The sequence below is a fragment of the Triticum aestivum genome, chromosome 6A, assembly GCF_018294505.1.
Source record: "Triticum aestivum cultivar Chinese Spring chromosome 6A, IWGSC CS RefSeq v2.1, whole genome shotgun sequence".
Classification (NCBI taxonomy): domain Eukaryota; kingdom Viridiplantae; phylum Streptophyta; class Magnoliopsida; order Poales; family Poaceae; genus Triticum; species Triticum aestivum.
Genome location: NC_057809.1, coordinates 476,110,343 through 476,124,696, shown reverse-complemented (window position 1 = coordinate 476,124,696; position 14,354 = coordinate 476,110,343). Strand labels below are relative to the sequence as shown.

The 14,354-nt window shown below is 41.0% G+C and overlaps 2 protein-coding genes across 3 annotated transcripts; both read left to right on the top strand.

Annotated features, from left to right (window-relative positions):
- The first annotated feature begins 3,612 nt into the window (after positions 1 to 3,612).
- On the top strand, positions 3,613 to 8,311 carry LOC123127980 (E3 ubiquitin-protein ligase At1g63170). Its single transcript, XM_044547865.1, has 5 exons — positions 3,613 to 4,228; positions 5,159 to 5,278; positions 5,377 to 5,509; positions 6,249 to 6,413; positions 7,854 to 8,311. The coding sequence occupies exons 1-5, from the start codon at positions 3,702 to 3,704 to the stop codon at positions 8,028 to 8,030; spliced, it is 1,122 nt and encodes a 373-aa protein (XP_044403800.1). The 5' UTR covers positions 3,613 to 3,701; the 3' UTR covers positions 8,031 to 8,311.
- A 3,826-nt stretch (positions 8,312 to 12,137) lies between these two features.
- LOC123130786 (uncharacterized) lies at positions 12,138 to 13,545 on the top strand. Of its 2 annotated transcripts, none has more exons than XR_006464010.1 (2): positions 12,138 to 12,712; positions 13,253 to 13,485. XR_006464010.1 is itself a non-coding variant. In XM_044550596.1 (2 exons), the coding sequence occupies exon 1, from the start codon at positions 12,294 to 12,296 to the stop codon at positions 12,570 to 12,572; it is 279 nt and encodes a 92-aa protein (XP_044406531.1). In that variant the 5' UTR covers positions 12,150 to 12,293; the 3' UTR covers positions 12,573 to 12,577; positions 13,253 to 13,545. The 2 variants fall into 2 exon arrangements, 1 of the variants encoding a protein (XP_044406531.1); XM_044550596.1 differs by having other exon boundaries at positions 12,150 to 12,577; positions 13,253 to 13,545.
- Positions 13,546 to 14,354: the final 809 nt, after the last annotated feature.

Sequence of the window (14,354 nt, the reverse complement as noted above, 5' to 3'; positions counted from 1 at the left end):
CCCATGCAAAACCCCAGCGGACCCCCTCTTGATAGTACGATGCCCTCTATGCAACTAGTCCACCGAGAAAGAAACGAAAGAGCTACACCGTCTTGAAATACACTCCGAGGGGAAGAAGGCGTCTCGTGCCAGGGGAGAATCTGTGAATAATTCAAAGCACAAGATTAGTCCACAAACATGTTGTCATCAATCACCAAAACTACCTTGAGAGAGATATGTCGTAACAGTGATGTTATGTGAACGCCGACTACATGACACTTCACCATTTTTGGGCCTAAGGGAATGCATTGTGGAGTAGTAATTAGATGATGGGTTGCTAGAGTGACAAAAGCTTAAACCCTAGTTTATGCGCTATTATGTAAGGGGCTGGTTTTGATCCATATGCTTATTGTTGTGGTTAGATTTATCTTAATTCTCCTTTCTTAGTTGCGGATGCTTGCGAGAGGGGTTAATCATAAGTGGAAGGTTTGTTCAAGTAAGAATAGCACCCAAGTACCGGTCCACCCACATATCAAATTATCAAAGTAGTGAACGTGAATCAAACAAACATGATGAAAGTGACTAGATAAAATTCCCTTGTGTCCTCAAGAACACTTTGCTTATTATAAGAGACCGGTCCATCCTATCCTTTGCTACAAAAAGGATTGGGCTACCTTGTTGCACTTTTGTTACCGTTACTACTTATTGCTCGTTACAAATTATCTTGCTATTAAACTATTTATTACCGACAATTTCAGTGCTTGCAGAAAATACCTTTCTGAAAACCGCTTGTCATTTCCTTTTGCTCCTTGTTGTGGTCGACACTCTTACTTATCGAAAGGACTACGATTGACCCCCTATACTTGTGGGTCATCATCAACCTTTCATGAGCTTGGATAGACTAAGGTCTAAAAATAATAACTTGGCATGGCTTCCAATTTCAATTTGGATTTAAATTAGGGTTCATCTCATTTGAATTCAAGTTGAATTGAGTTCATAATTTGATTTGATTTCCTTAAGTTTGAGTTTACCATAAATTGAATTGTGAATGATTTCATAATTGACTAAGTCAGTTCACAACTCAGATATATTTATTGTCTTCCCTAAGTCAAAACAATTCGATATAATTACTAAACTTTATTTATTTAGAATCAAGTTTAAACTAAAGTCAAGTTTAAATCCAAATTCATTTGCTAAGTTCAATTAGTTTTTCAAAAATTATTTAAGTCTGACTAAATTCAATTTAAATTAATTCCCTAAAGTCAATTATACCCCAAAAATTACTAGGTTTAATTCAAATTACTAAATCATATTGCAAAAGTTTTATTCAAATTAAACCTATGGTTTCAAAGTTAGTTCCAATCTAAGTTTGAATTTAATTCAAATTAAATTCCCTAAAGTCAAATAATAATCCCCAAAATATTTACTACATTTCATTTTAAGTTTCCGAACTTAGTTGCAAAATATTTATTCTAACAAACATTTTTGTTTCAAGATTAAACTAGTTTTGGGTTCAATACTATTTGAATTATAGCTATTGCTTAAACTATATTAAAATTAAAATATTAAATTATATAATATTAAACTAGAGTGAGCTAAGTTGGAACTATATGTTACTAGGTTTATTCTGCAAAAAGAATCAACTAAATAGGATTTCTAAAATGCAAGTTATGCCCTACTCAAATTTAAACTCGTTCTATTTGAATTTGAAACTATTCAAATTCTAAATTTTATTAGTCCAGGTGAAATTGCATTTTCTAAGGGTCATTTTGCAAAAAAAGAATCACTAAATTTGGATTTATGGATAAAGAGTTATGATAGTTTTAACATCTAGGGGGTTTTCTGCAAAACTATTTTTTAATTAACATAACGAGTGAATAATGTTTCAAATAAAGTTGGTGGCATGGCAGTGTGTGCTTAGTCGATACTGTTTGGATTTAAGTGTGTGCACGTAAGCCATTGGATTGAGGTCAATGGACGAGATTAGATCCTCACCGAGGGGTGACACTAGGTCACCAGAATTTCATCGGGGTCTTGCGAGAAAATGCGAGTACGGCGGCGCAGGCTTCGAGAGTGGACGCTCCGGTCATTCCCGTGGTCGCCGGCGGCAACGAAGAACACAGGTGGACGCGGCTGACGATGGTGGTGCTGGCCGCGGCTAGGGACGATGGAGACGACATCAGGGAGGCTCGCCGAAGGTGACCGAGGCGGTGGAGCTCTCGGGTGAGGATGCACGCAACAAAAATGAGCTCCTATGATCGAGGACATGGTGCGTGGCTCAAGCGTGTGCTCACCTCATCGCTAGCAATGGCGAAGCAGCGGTGGGGCTCGACCTTCGTTGGGATCGACGCTCTAGTCAAGGCGGCGATGTCTAGTGGATGTGCACGGTGTCCTAGACTGCAACAGTGGCAATGGCGGGTCAAGAGGAGCTCTAGCCTCGCCAAATCCCGCCAAAGGTGGTAAGGTTAGTGACGGAGTAGGTGGGGTCGCCGACGGGCGGCTTGTTGGACTTATGAAATTCACTTTCTTGCCAAAAGAATGCAAAGTCCCTTTTAATAACATTTCCTTTGATTTTTGAATTGATTCCAAATCAATCCATTTCAACCATTTAGGGAAAAATCATTAGGGCTTGAATGACTTATTAGGGATAGCCTTATGCCCAAAATAAACATTTTAATTGGTCGCCCTATTTGGATTTCAAAATTATTCCCCAAAACTTTTGAGGTTTATTCTGTTTTTCCAAGTTTCAAACAAGGGTTTGAAAGTTGGCATAGGGCCTTTGACTCTCTAGGTGCATCACACAAGGCAACATAATCAATCAACAAGCAAATCCTAGGCAATTTCTATGCAATTTTCCAGCTAGAGGCAAACAAGCAACAATTTTCTACAAGAAATTTAATTCCCTGTGAATTTTTTAATATACCCGATTTGAAATTTTAAATCTGGTATGTGACACCCATCGCGACCCAACCATCGTCGCAATGCAACGCCACACTCCACCACTACTAATAGAAAGGACCCCGCCGTCATCAATTGCACGAGTTTTTCCTAGGGGCATTCTCACTGGTTTGGGTTGTCTCCCGAATGACCCTCAAGGAAGCAACACGGGTCCACTATATGAAGAGTGGGGTTCTATTCTTTTGACATTCCTTCACTTAAGTTGCTTGTTATTTTTTGCCAGAACACTAGAATTACATGTGATCTTCTAAAACTAGCCTAGTTTCTCTCTCTCTCTCTCTCTCTCTCTCTATCCAAAGAGCCCAATTTCAAAGTCCACCTGAAATCACATAAAAAACCTAAATCGTATTAAAAAAAAGTCTACCTGAAACGTGTTCTTGAAAAGGGGAAATCCACCCATGGTTTGGTATCAAACCATCAATGCTAAAACCCGTTTTTGAAAATAGAAATTTAATTTAAAGGGATACCCAAGCTAAATAAGGGCTCAGAGATCAGAGCATAGGAAAAGGTGGGGCTGATTAATTAAATGAAAGCATTTCGAACCAAAATCTTTGCTAATTCGACAAGGATATGACAGTTATGTGAGGAATAAAGTTTTAGTGCTAAAAAAAACTACTAGTACTTGGTGCTCAAGAAAGAAAGAAAGAAATGAATCACGCGCCGTAGTCACCTTGGAAGGAAAACCCGAGTCTTCTCCCATTTCCGCAGGGGAGAAGGTAACAAAGACGCACACACCTCCTCCCCATTTCGCTAGGGTTCCTGCGATGGCGACCCCACGATCCCCGAGTCCTCGCGGCGACGAGCTCCTTGACTCAGCGCCGCTGCTCGGCGGCGGTGGGCGGCGCCGTGGCGCGCTGCGCCGGCCATCGCTCCGTGGGACGGCGCGGCTGCTGCGGCAGGGCGGTCGGCGGGCGATGCGGGAGCCGTCCCTGCTCGTGCGGGAGACTGCGGCGGAGCAGCTAGAGGAGCGCCAGGCCGACTGGGCGTACTCCCGCCCTGTCGTGGCACTCGACCTCCTCTGGAACCTCGCCTTCATCCTCACCACCGCCGTCGTGCTCGTGCTCAGCGGCGACGAAAGCCCGTCTGTGCCGCTCCGTATTTGGGTAGCCGGGTATGCCGTTCAGTGCGTCCTGCACATGGTCTGTGTTGCCATGGAGTATCGTGTGCGTCACGGCCAGCGTGGCGGGTCCTCTACGGCCGCCGACGAGGAGAGGGGCACTGATGGATCATCCTCGTCCATAGACGACGCCGGAGAGAGCGGTCCCCATGGACGCACTGGCGACTTCGTCAGGTAATTTTGTGAATACCATTGCAGTCCTTTAACTTAAGCACAATTATGTTCCTCTGTTCCCTATAAATTTGTACTAGGAGTTCATGACTAGCTGTATCCTAATGTTCTTTCCTTGACTTGTTCCCTGCGTGGGTGTACTTTCATTCTGAGCGGAACATAATAGGGAGTACCATATAGGAATATTATGGAGGTAGAATTAATTATGTGGTATATTTATTTGTCGTTACTCTGTTATTTCCTGACAAACTGAGTATTTGAAGCTGTGAAGCTAATTGTTGAAATCGAGTTACTTTAGCTGTGAAGCTAATTGGATTAGACAACTCCAGTTGTTTCCTGTGTTCCCTTCATTTTTGGCAATCTTCATTATATTGGTCTTCGTCCACCTTGCTTTTGCTAATGCATGCTGAGTTATGCCGGTTTATCTGGGTGTGAGCCTATTACGGAGCACAAAATTTGAACACATGCATTTTCTTGTGAATATCAAATACTAGTGTTATTAGAAGTTCCCCATACCATCCTAAATCTTGAACAATTTTATCCATATATGTGGCTTGGACAGACAACTAACACGTTGATTTGTATTATGATGTAAGGCTGTATACGACTTCTTGGAGAAATATGTCTGTAATTGTTCTATTCTGCATCTCTGGTTATATAAGCACCAGCCTGGTGGTTAGGCATTTCTATTTTCATTGACAATATGAATTTGTGCTTTTACCTCCTATGCTTGTATGCAAGTTTCCTTGCAATTATATTTTACCAGTGTTCACTTTCTTCATTTCAATTAAGTAACTGTAGTTTGGTGTTGAATTCATTTCACACTTTTCTTCTTGTTTTGCTGCCCTTACATTAGAGTTTTGTGTATTCTTTGCAATATGTTAATTTCCACCATGTCTTATTTCCTGATTGGAGTTATATGTACCATTGCAGTGTAGCAAAACATCTGGAATCTGCTAATACAATGTTCTCCTTTATATGGTGGATAATTGGATTTTACTGGGTATCTGCTGGTGGACAAGTTCTTACCCATGATGCACCTCAGCTCTACTGGTACATATAGTTTGATAAGATATGCTTGGACCTTTTTGTATGGATTTTCATTTTATTTGTTTGACACTATGAACATATTTCCTTACAACTTCCTGCAGGCTTTGCATCGTATTTCTGGCATTTGATGTTTTCTTTGTCGTCTTTTGTGTTGCTCTGGCTTGCATCATTGGTATTGCTGTTTGTTGCTGCCTCCCTTGTATCATAGCAATTTTATATGCAGTATCAGATCAGGTATGGCTTCTCAAGTGTGTGTTTTGTAAATGCCCGTTAAGTTACAGTTTATCTGGTGCCAACATATGCTAGTTTCACTATTTGTTCTCGTGTATTCTTATGCTGGTGGTTCTCATAACACTATACCTAGTCATGACTATACCAGTAACCAGCCAATGCACAATTTGTTCTAAAAGTCAACTGGTTAGGCATTGTTAATTGTTATTGGCCATATACAAGGAACACGTGGTCTAGCATTTCAAAAGTGCCGTGTAATTAGATTAAATAGTGTAAGCTATATTTATGGTCTGATTTAGCCGACCAAGTCTTACTCAGCTACTTTACAAGTTATAGATGTTGGCAAATTGTTAAAACCAGAGCTGTCTTTTGAATCAGGAAATTGAAATATTAAAGTGGTTTCTGTTGTGTTGGTATGTCTTTTGAATAGTTTTTGTTATTGTTGTCCAACTGTTGCCCACTTCTGAATCCTGTTGATGAATCCCAATGACAAGTGGAAGTGCAGGTGTGCCACCTGTCTCAACTGAGTCTGGTTGGCATATGGGTACTAGTTCCCTGATAAATGTCTTCTGAACTTATATTGATATTGTTTAATTGCAGACTGATAGTTCTGATTCCTAGCTTCTCTTAATACTTTTTGGGCTTGCATTACATTTGTATAGTCTGCCTACACAAAAATAAAGCATAAACCTTTTTCATCGAGTAGACGGATACACTTCTTTTCACAATCTGTTTATACTAGGAGGGTGCTTCCGAAGATGACATTCGCCAAATTCCGAAATACAAATTTCGGAGGATGGAAGAGCCTGAAAAGCAATCTGTCACCACAACTGAATCTTCTGGTGGAATAATGATAGAGTGTGGTACTAACCAACCTATTGAGAAAGTACTTGCAGCTGAAGATGCAGTAAGTTCGCCGCCTTTTGTCCTTGAAATGTATAAATTTATTTGCCAAACTGGTTCCTGCTTATGTGAACCTACTTTATTATACCAACTTACTCTGTAATTTTATATGATACATTTACATGTATGGAACTTGGTAGAAAAAATATTTGGTACTCCCTCCTTTCGTCTATACAAAGCTACTCAGTCTTCTCTTAAGTCAAATTGTTTTAAGTTTGACCAAGTTTGTAGAAAAAATATTCACATCTACACTACCAAACTAGTATCACGAGATCTATCAGGATTTTTTTTTCAGTATAAAGTTTATTTGGTATTGTATATGTTGATACTTTTTTCTATAGAGTTGGTCAAACTTAGAACAGTTTGACTGAAGACAAGACCAAAAGGAGGGTGTATATCACAGTTTTTCATGGTCATGGCCAGCTTAGCTACAAAACTACGAAATATTTCCCTGTAAATATTGGGAAATGCAAAAAGGTGTTCTGCTGTGAATCCTCACTGCAAATATCCAGATGGAGAGGAATTTCAAGCTGTAGTGTGGTGGGCCCACTTGAACTGTGGAACTGATTTATCCCATTAACATGGTATCTGAGTCTAAATTTGATGTCGGAAATCATAAAGAAATAAAAAAATACGCAAGGTCTTGTCTTACATTCGTTTCTTTCGTGCTGCCTCCCCACCACACTTCCGTTTTCGGTTTTGCCAAAGTAAAACCACCTCAACTGCCCCACGTCTTATTGGCTTCCCAAATAAACCCATGTTTTCTTTGGCAAGCCAACAAGTACTGATTCTCTTCCTACTTAAAAATATTCAAGTTTCCGTCTTACATCGTTTTTTTCGTCCTCCCTTCCTGCTCCACCTCCGTTCTTGGTTTTGCTGTTTTTTCTTGAAAACCGCCTCAACTTCTGCACGTCTTATTGGCTCACCAAATAAAATCATGTTATCTTTGGTGAGTCGATAAGTACTGATTCAGTTGGCAGTCAAAATACTTTTTTGGTACGAAGTCACATTGCTAATAAAATAGAAGGTAAATCACGGTGACCGTGTACTAAATATTTGTGGTCCAATTGCAACGCACGGGCAATTATCTAGTCATAAACAAATGAACGTGTGCTTACTATTAATTGACTTGTGCATTTTGACAAAACATGTTTATAGTCTTTGTAGCGATTGCTTTTCTTTGTGCACGTAACAAATCCTTGCACATACACATAGGTTTTAGCGTCGAAATTACTTTGTTCTGAATGGTTTTTTGTTGTACTAGAAACCAGATTAATGAATTATCAGCTCTTTAGCTCAAATGCATTTCTTTTAGCACCATCATCCTGAGCCTGTTGGTCCTGTTTCAGCTTAAGTGCTTTATCTGTGCATTGCTTCTGCTTTTCTATGAGCTCATATACTAACTTTATTTTGAAATGATTCATCATCTGCTTGGTCGATGCAGGAGTGCTGCATCTGCCTTTCAGTGTATGATGATGGCGCAGAGCTGCGTGAACTCCCTTGTGGCCACCATTTCCACTGCGCTTGCATTGACAAGTGGCTTCACATCAATGCAACTTGCCCTTTGTGCAAGTTGAATGTGCGGAAAAACAGCAGCAGCAGTGGTAGTGAAGAAGTATAAATCTCCAAAATCCAAGTATTTGACGGGCGACTCATGTCACGACAATGGTACTTATCCATGATAAACTCCTGATTGTGAATTTAGCTAATATAACAAAGGAAGTATGATTCATGTTAATTTGTGTATTTTTATATGGTCATGGTAGTCATTGTGTATTGAAGTTACACATTGTGGTGTATATCAGCTAAAATTGTTTGTTACACAATACCATAGCGTTGTAATCTTGTAAATGCCCATTAGTGAAACCATGTCAAGAATTCATGTTTGATCTCCTTGATTTATCTGACCTGGTCACTTGCTAGAACGTTCGGGATTTGACCATGGCAAATCGAATGTTTGGATGGCAATTTTTGTGACGCGAGAATGACAAGTTTAGTTGACACGTAGGGCAATTTTCTAGGAAAAAAAAACACTGAGCACGGTGTTGTCATGCTTGCCAACTAAAATTGCCATCCTCGAGCATTAAAATAGTCATTGAAAACATTCGATTTGCCATAGCCAAATCCCAAACATCCGAGCGTTATCGGGGTCCATGAACTATTTATGATTTTCTATATTTTCTCATTTATTTGGAGAGTTACAACTTTTCCATGATTGGGCCAACCACAAACTTTAGAATAATTATCTCTCAAACTCCTCATCCAGTTGAGCCAAAACTTTTCCAGAATATCCATTGTTTAAAATTTTCTAAAATTTATTGTTTTCTAGAATTGATTAAAATAATTTTGGAAACTTTGAATTACAGTCAAAATTTGGTCAACATGTGGGCGGAACTTTGAATTTTCATCCAAAATATTTGCGAAAAGTTCAAAGGCCATATGTTAAGTAGCACATGCCTTAACAAAACACCTTTACAGAAGCTGAAAAATGCATCCAAGTCTATGAATACCGACGTCTTGTTCCTCCTACATCCATGGTTGTCGGTCAGTTTTTGCGGTATATGGATAATTTGGATGAGGTGACAATTATTAGCGCAAAAGTTGCGATTATGCAACGAAAGAAAACTTATAAATTTCGACATAAGTTTTCTTAAACTTAGGGTTCCATATCGTTTTTTGGGGGTTCCATATACGTACTAGTTTGCTCAAGATATTTCTCGCGCCGTTTTGAACACGGCATATGCAGTGGAGTGGATCAGGAAAAGCGCAGAATTTTTTGTTTTTAAGGAAAGGCCATCATGGCTAGCTTTATTGAATTAAAACACGCTTACATCGTCCACGAGTTTCCTCATCAAGAAATCGAGAGGCTCGTCCAACCAACTAAAAGAGGACTTATTATGATAACTATGATTAGCTAGCACATGCGCTACATTATTATATGATCGTAAGCAATGCTTAAAGGTGACCTTTCCAATAGAAGAACAAATATCTATGCATTCTGCAAATACGACTGCAGCTTCATCCCACCATCTTGTTTGTCCAGAGCAGAAATTAATGACTTGAAGGGAATCAGACTCCACTTCTATCCTACTAAAACCAAGGGAATTAGCGAATAGTAATCCATCTCTCATGGCCATTGCCTTCGTGGTGATAGCATCGGCTGCAATAGCAATGAATTTGCAGTGAGCCGCAATAAAATTTCCCCTGTTGTCTCTGAGAATAGCTGCAGTTGCACCAATGCCCTCATGTGCAAAAAAAGCTGCGTCAACATTAAGTTTTATGAATCTTGGGTCCGGTTTCCTCCATTTTGTTTCAGGCAACTCGGTCATTCGGTTAGAGGCATTTTAGAAATTCCTCACAATGGACAGGACTGAGATAGGCCATCTCCATGAGGGTGGGTATGTTTCACTGTGTGTGGCCTGCCACCTAATCCACCATAGGTACCACGCTCCCACCAAAATGGCCTGTTTAAAATTGATGTTCGGATGCATATATAGATGACTGTCCGGAAGTGACAGTATATGCGCGACAATGATCGATCCCGATCTATCCACTGGCAATGATTGATTCACTAGTTCCAGCAAGCCTAGTCGGTCCCACAAATCCCTTGCATGCGTGCACTGGAATAGAAGATGCTTGATGTCCTCCGCCCCCTGATGGCAGATTGGGCAGGCTCCATTAGACCCGACATGCCTATTAGTGAGGATAGCTCGTAGCGGGATGATTCCTCGTAACAACCTCCATCCAAATACTTGAACTTTACGTGGAACTGGGAGTTTCCAAAGTGTACTCCAGACTGCCAGAGGTGTGGATCCACCAGGGTTCTCCATCCTAGTTCCATGTGCTCGAAAAGTATGCATCCATTGTAAATGGTAAGCTGTGCGAACAGAGAAAATACCAGTCCGGCTTGGTTGCCACGCAATAAAATCATCAAAGGCATGGAGATTGATAGGAATCTGTAGTACTCTGCGAACATCTACAGGATAGAAAATATGTTGTAGTAAGTCCTCATCCCAAGTGCCCGTCATAGGATCAATTAACTCACACACCCGTGTCAACACTGTTTGGCCCCGAGGAGTGATAACCTTCAAATCAGAACTAGCTGGGATCCAAGGATCCTTCCATATATTCACTTCTTCCCCGGTCCCAATTCTCCAAATATACCCTTTCTTAAAAGTTTCCAGTCCCTTAAGGATACTTTGCCAAGTAAAGGATGACCCATTTTTTGGAGTAGCAGTAAGAATGCTTCCATTAGGATAATATTTAGCTTTTAAAACTCTCGCCACCAAAGAATCTGCATCAGTGACGAGTCTCCAGCACTGTTTAGCCAACATAGCTAGATTAAAAGAATATAGGTCTCTAAAGCCCATACCTCCTTCACTTTTTGGAATACAGAGCTTCCACCATGCCATCCAGTGCATTCTCCTATGATCTTCATCATCACCCCACCAAAACTGGGCAATAATATCTGTAATTTCTTTGCATATCCCCTTGGGCAAACTGAAAACAGACATAGCAAAAACAGGGATAGCTTGTGCCACCGCCTTTAACAAAATTTCTTTGCCCCCAACAGACAATTGTTTTTCCATCCATCCTAGTAATCTCTCCTTAATTCTTTCAACAAAATGCCTGAAACAATCACTCTTATCTGCACCAACTATAGCTGGTAGCCCAAGATATTTATCTGAAAGAGCTTCGGTGTCTATATGAAGAATTTGGCTAATTTCCGCCTTAGACACCACACTAGTATTAGGACTGAAAAATATACTTGATTTAGCCAGACTCACCATTTGCCCTGAACTTGCACAATAGGTATCCAGTACTTGTTGTAAGGAAGTTGCATTTAACACATCTGCTCTCATGAGAATTAGAGAATCATTAGCAAATAAAAGGTGTGATACTGATGGTGCATTCCTGCACACTCTAATTCCCTCCATGCGACCAACTTCTTCTTCATACTGCAACATACTAGATAATCCTTCTGCACAAATGAGGAATAAATATGGGGAGAGAGGGTCCCCCTGTCTAATTTCCCTAGAAGGGGTAAAAATATCAGTTTCTTGAGAGTTGAATCTTACTTTATACCTCACTGATGAAACTCAGGACATAATCATTTCAATTCAGAGGTCATGAAATCCAAGTTTTTTCATCATGCTTCTCAAGAAAATCCACTCCACACGGTCATGAGCTTTGTGCATATCCAGCTTCACAACACATAGTCCTGACTGCCCTGATCTCCTGAGTTAATTACACAATACAGACCCATAAGTTTGTGTAATGTCCTGTACAAAATAATCTCTAAGATGCTGGCGGCCAGACTAAAGGGAATATTGCCGGAAATTATCTCTCCCACTCAGAGTGCCTTTGTCCCTGGGAGACTAATCACAGATAATGTTCTTATTGTGTACGAGTGTGTCCATAAAATAATGAAAAGCGCAGAACTTTTGTTTAAAGCGCGGCACACTTTTTGTCCCCAAGGACTTTGCTGCGTAGCCGCCCGCCCGTAACACTCACTCGCGTGTCGCGTCACGCAGACAAAATATCTGCACGAGATAAGGCCTCAAGCCCTCAACGGTGCATGCGACACACCGCACGTCGCATTCCTCCTGGCCCGCCAGCCCAGCCTCGCCATGCTGGTATGATACGCCTTGACACGGCCATTAGATATACCTAGCGAATACGTACTGCTAGTGACAAGCAGGATCAGTGCTGGTATAAGTTTGTGACGAGTATAAGCACGCCGCGCGTTTGCATACGGCCTTGTCGGCTGGCTAGATATTTATTTCGTCCGGCCCCATATAACGTTTGCCCTCGGCCGTCGTCGAGGAGAGCGGGCCTGCGTACGTCCTCCGCTACCCTCGGGCCGTGCGTGGCCGTGGATCGGATGGACGATCATCTGGCGGTGCTGGCGCGCGGCGAGGGGTGGACGGAGGAGCGGCACGCGGCGTTCCTCGACGGCGTCGAGCGCTCCTTCGTGCAGGAGGTGCTCGTGGGCGCCGCCGGCGTCAGCGAGGAGCGGCGGGCGTCGCGCAGGCTCTGCCACCGGGGGCCGCCGCCCGCCGGCGGCCGCGGCCAGCTCCCGCTGGATCGCCCCCTCCCCGACAGCGCCGTGGAGTCCAACCGCCGGGGACCCTCCCGGCCCGCAGCCCGCGACGCCAAATGACGCAGGTTGGTCGATTTATGGCTACGATCATTCTTTCCTTCCGCAGCAAGCACGCCGGTCATACAACTCCACCGCAAAGAACGTCAACACGTCTCTCATCCACACAGCTGTACTCGTTGCACGTAACGTTCAGTACAATGGTGAGCGTCCGCTCGCTCATGACTTGTTCCGTTTACCTTTTCCACCATAGTATAGTCATGGGCTCCCTCAAAAAAAAATAGTCATGGGCTAAACTTCACAAATAGGGGTGTCACGGTAGGTTCATTTCCTCATTCAAGCTCTAGAATGTATAACATGCTTTTTGCAACAATAAAAAAAAGAACCTATATCATGCATGCCTCTGCATAGTACCATAACATGATGTGTCTCTTACAATTTACATGTAGATTTGTTTCTCCATCCAACATAATTTCAACAAACAGGGTTTTGACCGACTCATATCGTTGCATCAAGATTATACATATGTACTTCATCCGTCCGAAAATAACTGCCGTTCAAACGGATGTATCTAGCAGTAGAATAACTGTCGCTCAAATGTGTGTATCTAATATTGAAATACGTCTAGATAAATCTGTTGAGCGATAGTTATTTCCGGACGGAGGAAGTAGATAGTAAGAGAAGACATGGTTCGGAAATTTTTTTTACTGACATCTCTATTTTCGTTTTTGCTCTATTTGCAGGTTGCGTCTCATGAATCTGAAGTTAACAAGCTAGCTAGAGTGATAAATTTCCTTCTAGAACCGTAGCCTCCAAAGTCCAAAGTTGTATGCGTCGCAGTGGAAGTGATGTTTTCCAGATCTGTGCAGTTATGCCGATATTTGTCTTTGTCAATGTGCCTTTCATGGCGGGGCATGGTGTGTATGTTGGTGATGCACTAGTTCATCATTTATCTTAAGGAGCTCTCTTCATAAAATGTGTCTGTTGCTCTCGATATGCATGATATTTATGCAACTGTGCAGATATTTTCCATAAACTTGCCAATCGGTTCGCTGTTGCTAGGCAACGCGCTGCAATATATTTCAATAAGGTTATCAGTAAGGGAATAATATTGTAATCACTAAGCAAAAGAATGTGGAATTCCCCGTTCCAACACACACGGAACACATTGTTTGGCCGGCCCAACTAGGTCGATTTTCCTCACTGCGGGGCTGTTTTCTTTGGGATGAGCATAGCTCCTTTTGCCCTTTTCCTATATTTGCCGGGGTATTTCTAGTTATTTTTACCTTTTTTATCTTTCGCTTGTATTCTTTTTATTTCTCATTTTCCCAGTATTTTCAAGGTTTTCCTTTCTCAGTATTTTTTTCTGTTGTTCAATTTGTTTCTTCTAGTTTTCAAGCTGTTTTTGCTATTTTCTGTTTTTAGTTAATTCAAATAAAATAAAAATATACTATATAAAAATTAAATAATTTTTAAGTAAAGAGATTTTTTTTCTAATTTATTAACATTTTCGGAGATGCGAATATTGTCAAAACCTATGAACTTTTTATATTTGTTCAACATTTCAAAATAAGTGAATATTTTGAAATATCTTGAATATTTTTAAATATGTGGATATTTTCTAAACAGATGTACTCCCTCCGTCAACTTGTCAGAGAAATGGATAAAAGTTTAATGTATCTAAAACTAAAATACGTCTAGATACATCCATTTCTCTGATCAATATTTCTGGACGGAGGGAGCATATTTTTTTTTCAAAAATACATTTTTAGTTAAAATAAACATGAAGCCATTTATGTATTCTGGCCAAGTAGCAAGCGGTTTTCTTATGAAGGGTGCGAGCAA

What these genes read in the sequence shown, in the direction of transcription:
- LOC123127980 (XM_044547865.1), top strand. Translation starts at nt 3,702, where the DNA reads ATGGCGACCCCACGATCCCCGAGTCCTCGCGGCGACGAGCTCCTTGAC. An exon ending in GATGCACCTCAGCTCTACTG is followed by an intron (nt 5,279 to 5,376) that starts GTACATATAGTT and finishes AACTTCCTGCAG; the next exon opens with GCTTTGCATCGTATTTCTGG. An exon ending in TACTTGCAGCTGAAGATGCA is followed by an intron (nt 6,414 to 7,853) that starts GTAAGTTCGCCG and finishes TGGTCGATGCAG; the next exon opens with GAGTGCTGCATCTGCCTTTC.
- LOC123130786 (XM_044550596.1), top strand. Translation starts at nt 12,294, where the DNA reads ATGGACGATCATCTGGCGGTGCTGGCGCGCGGCGAGGGGTGGACGGAG.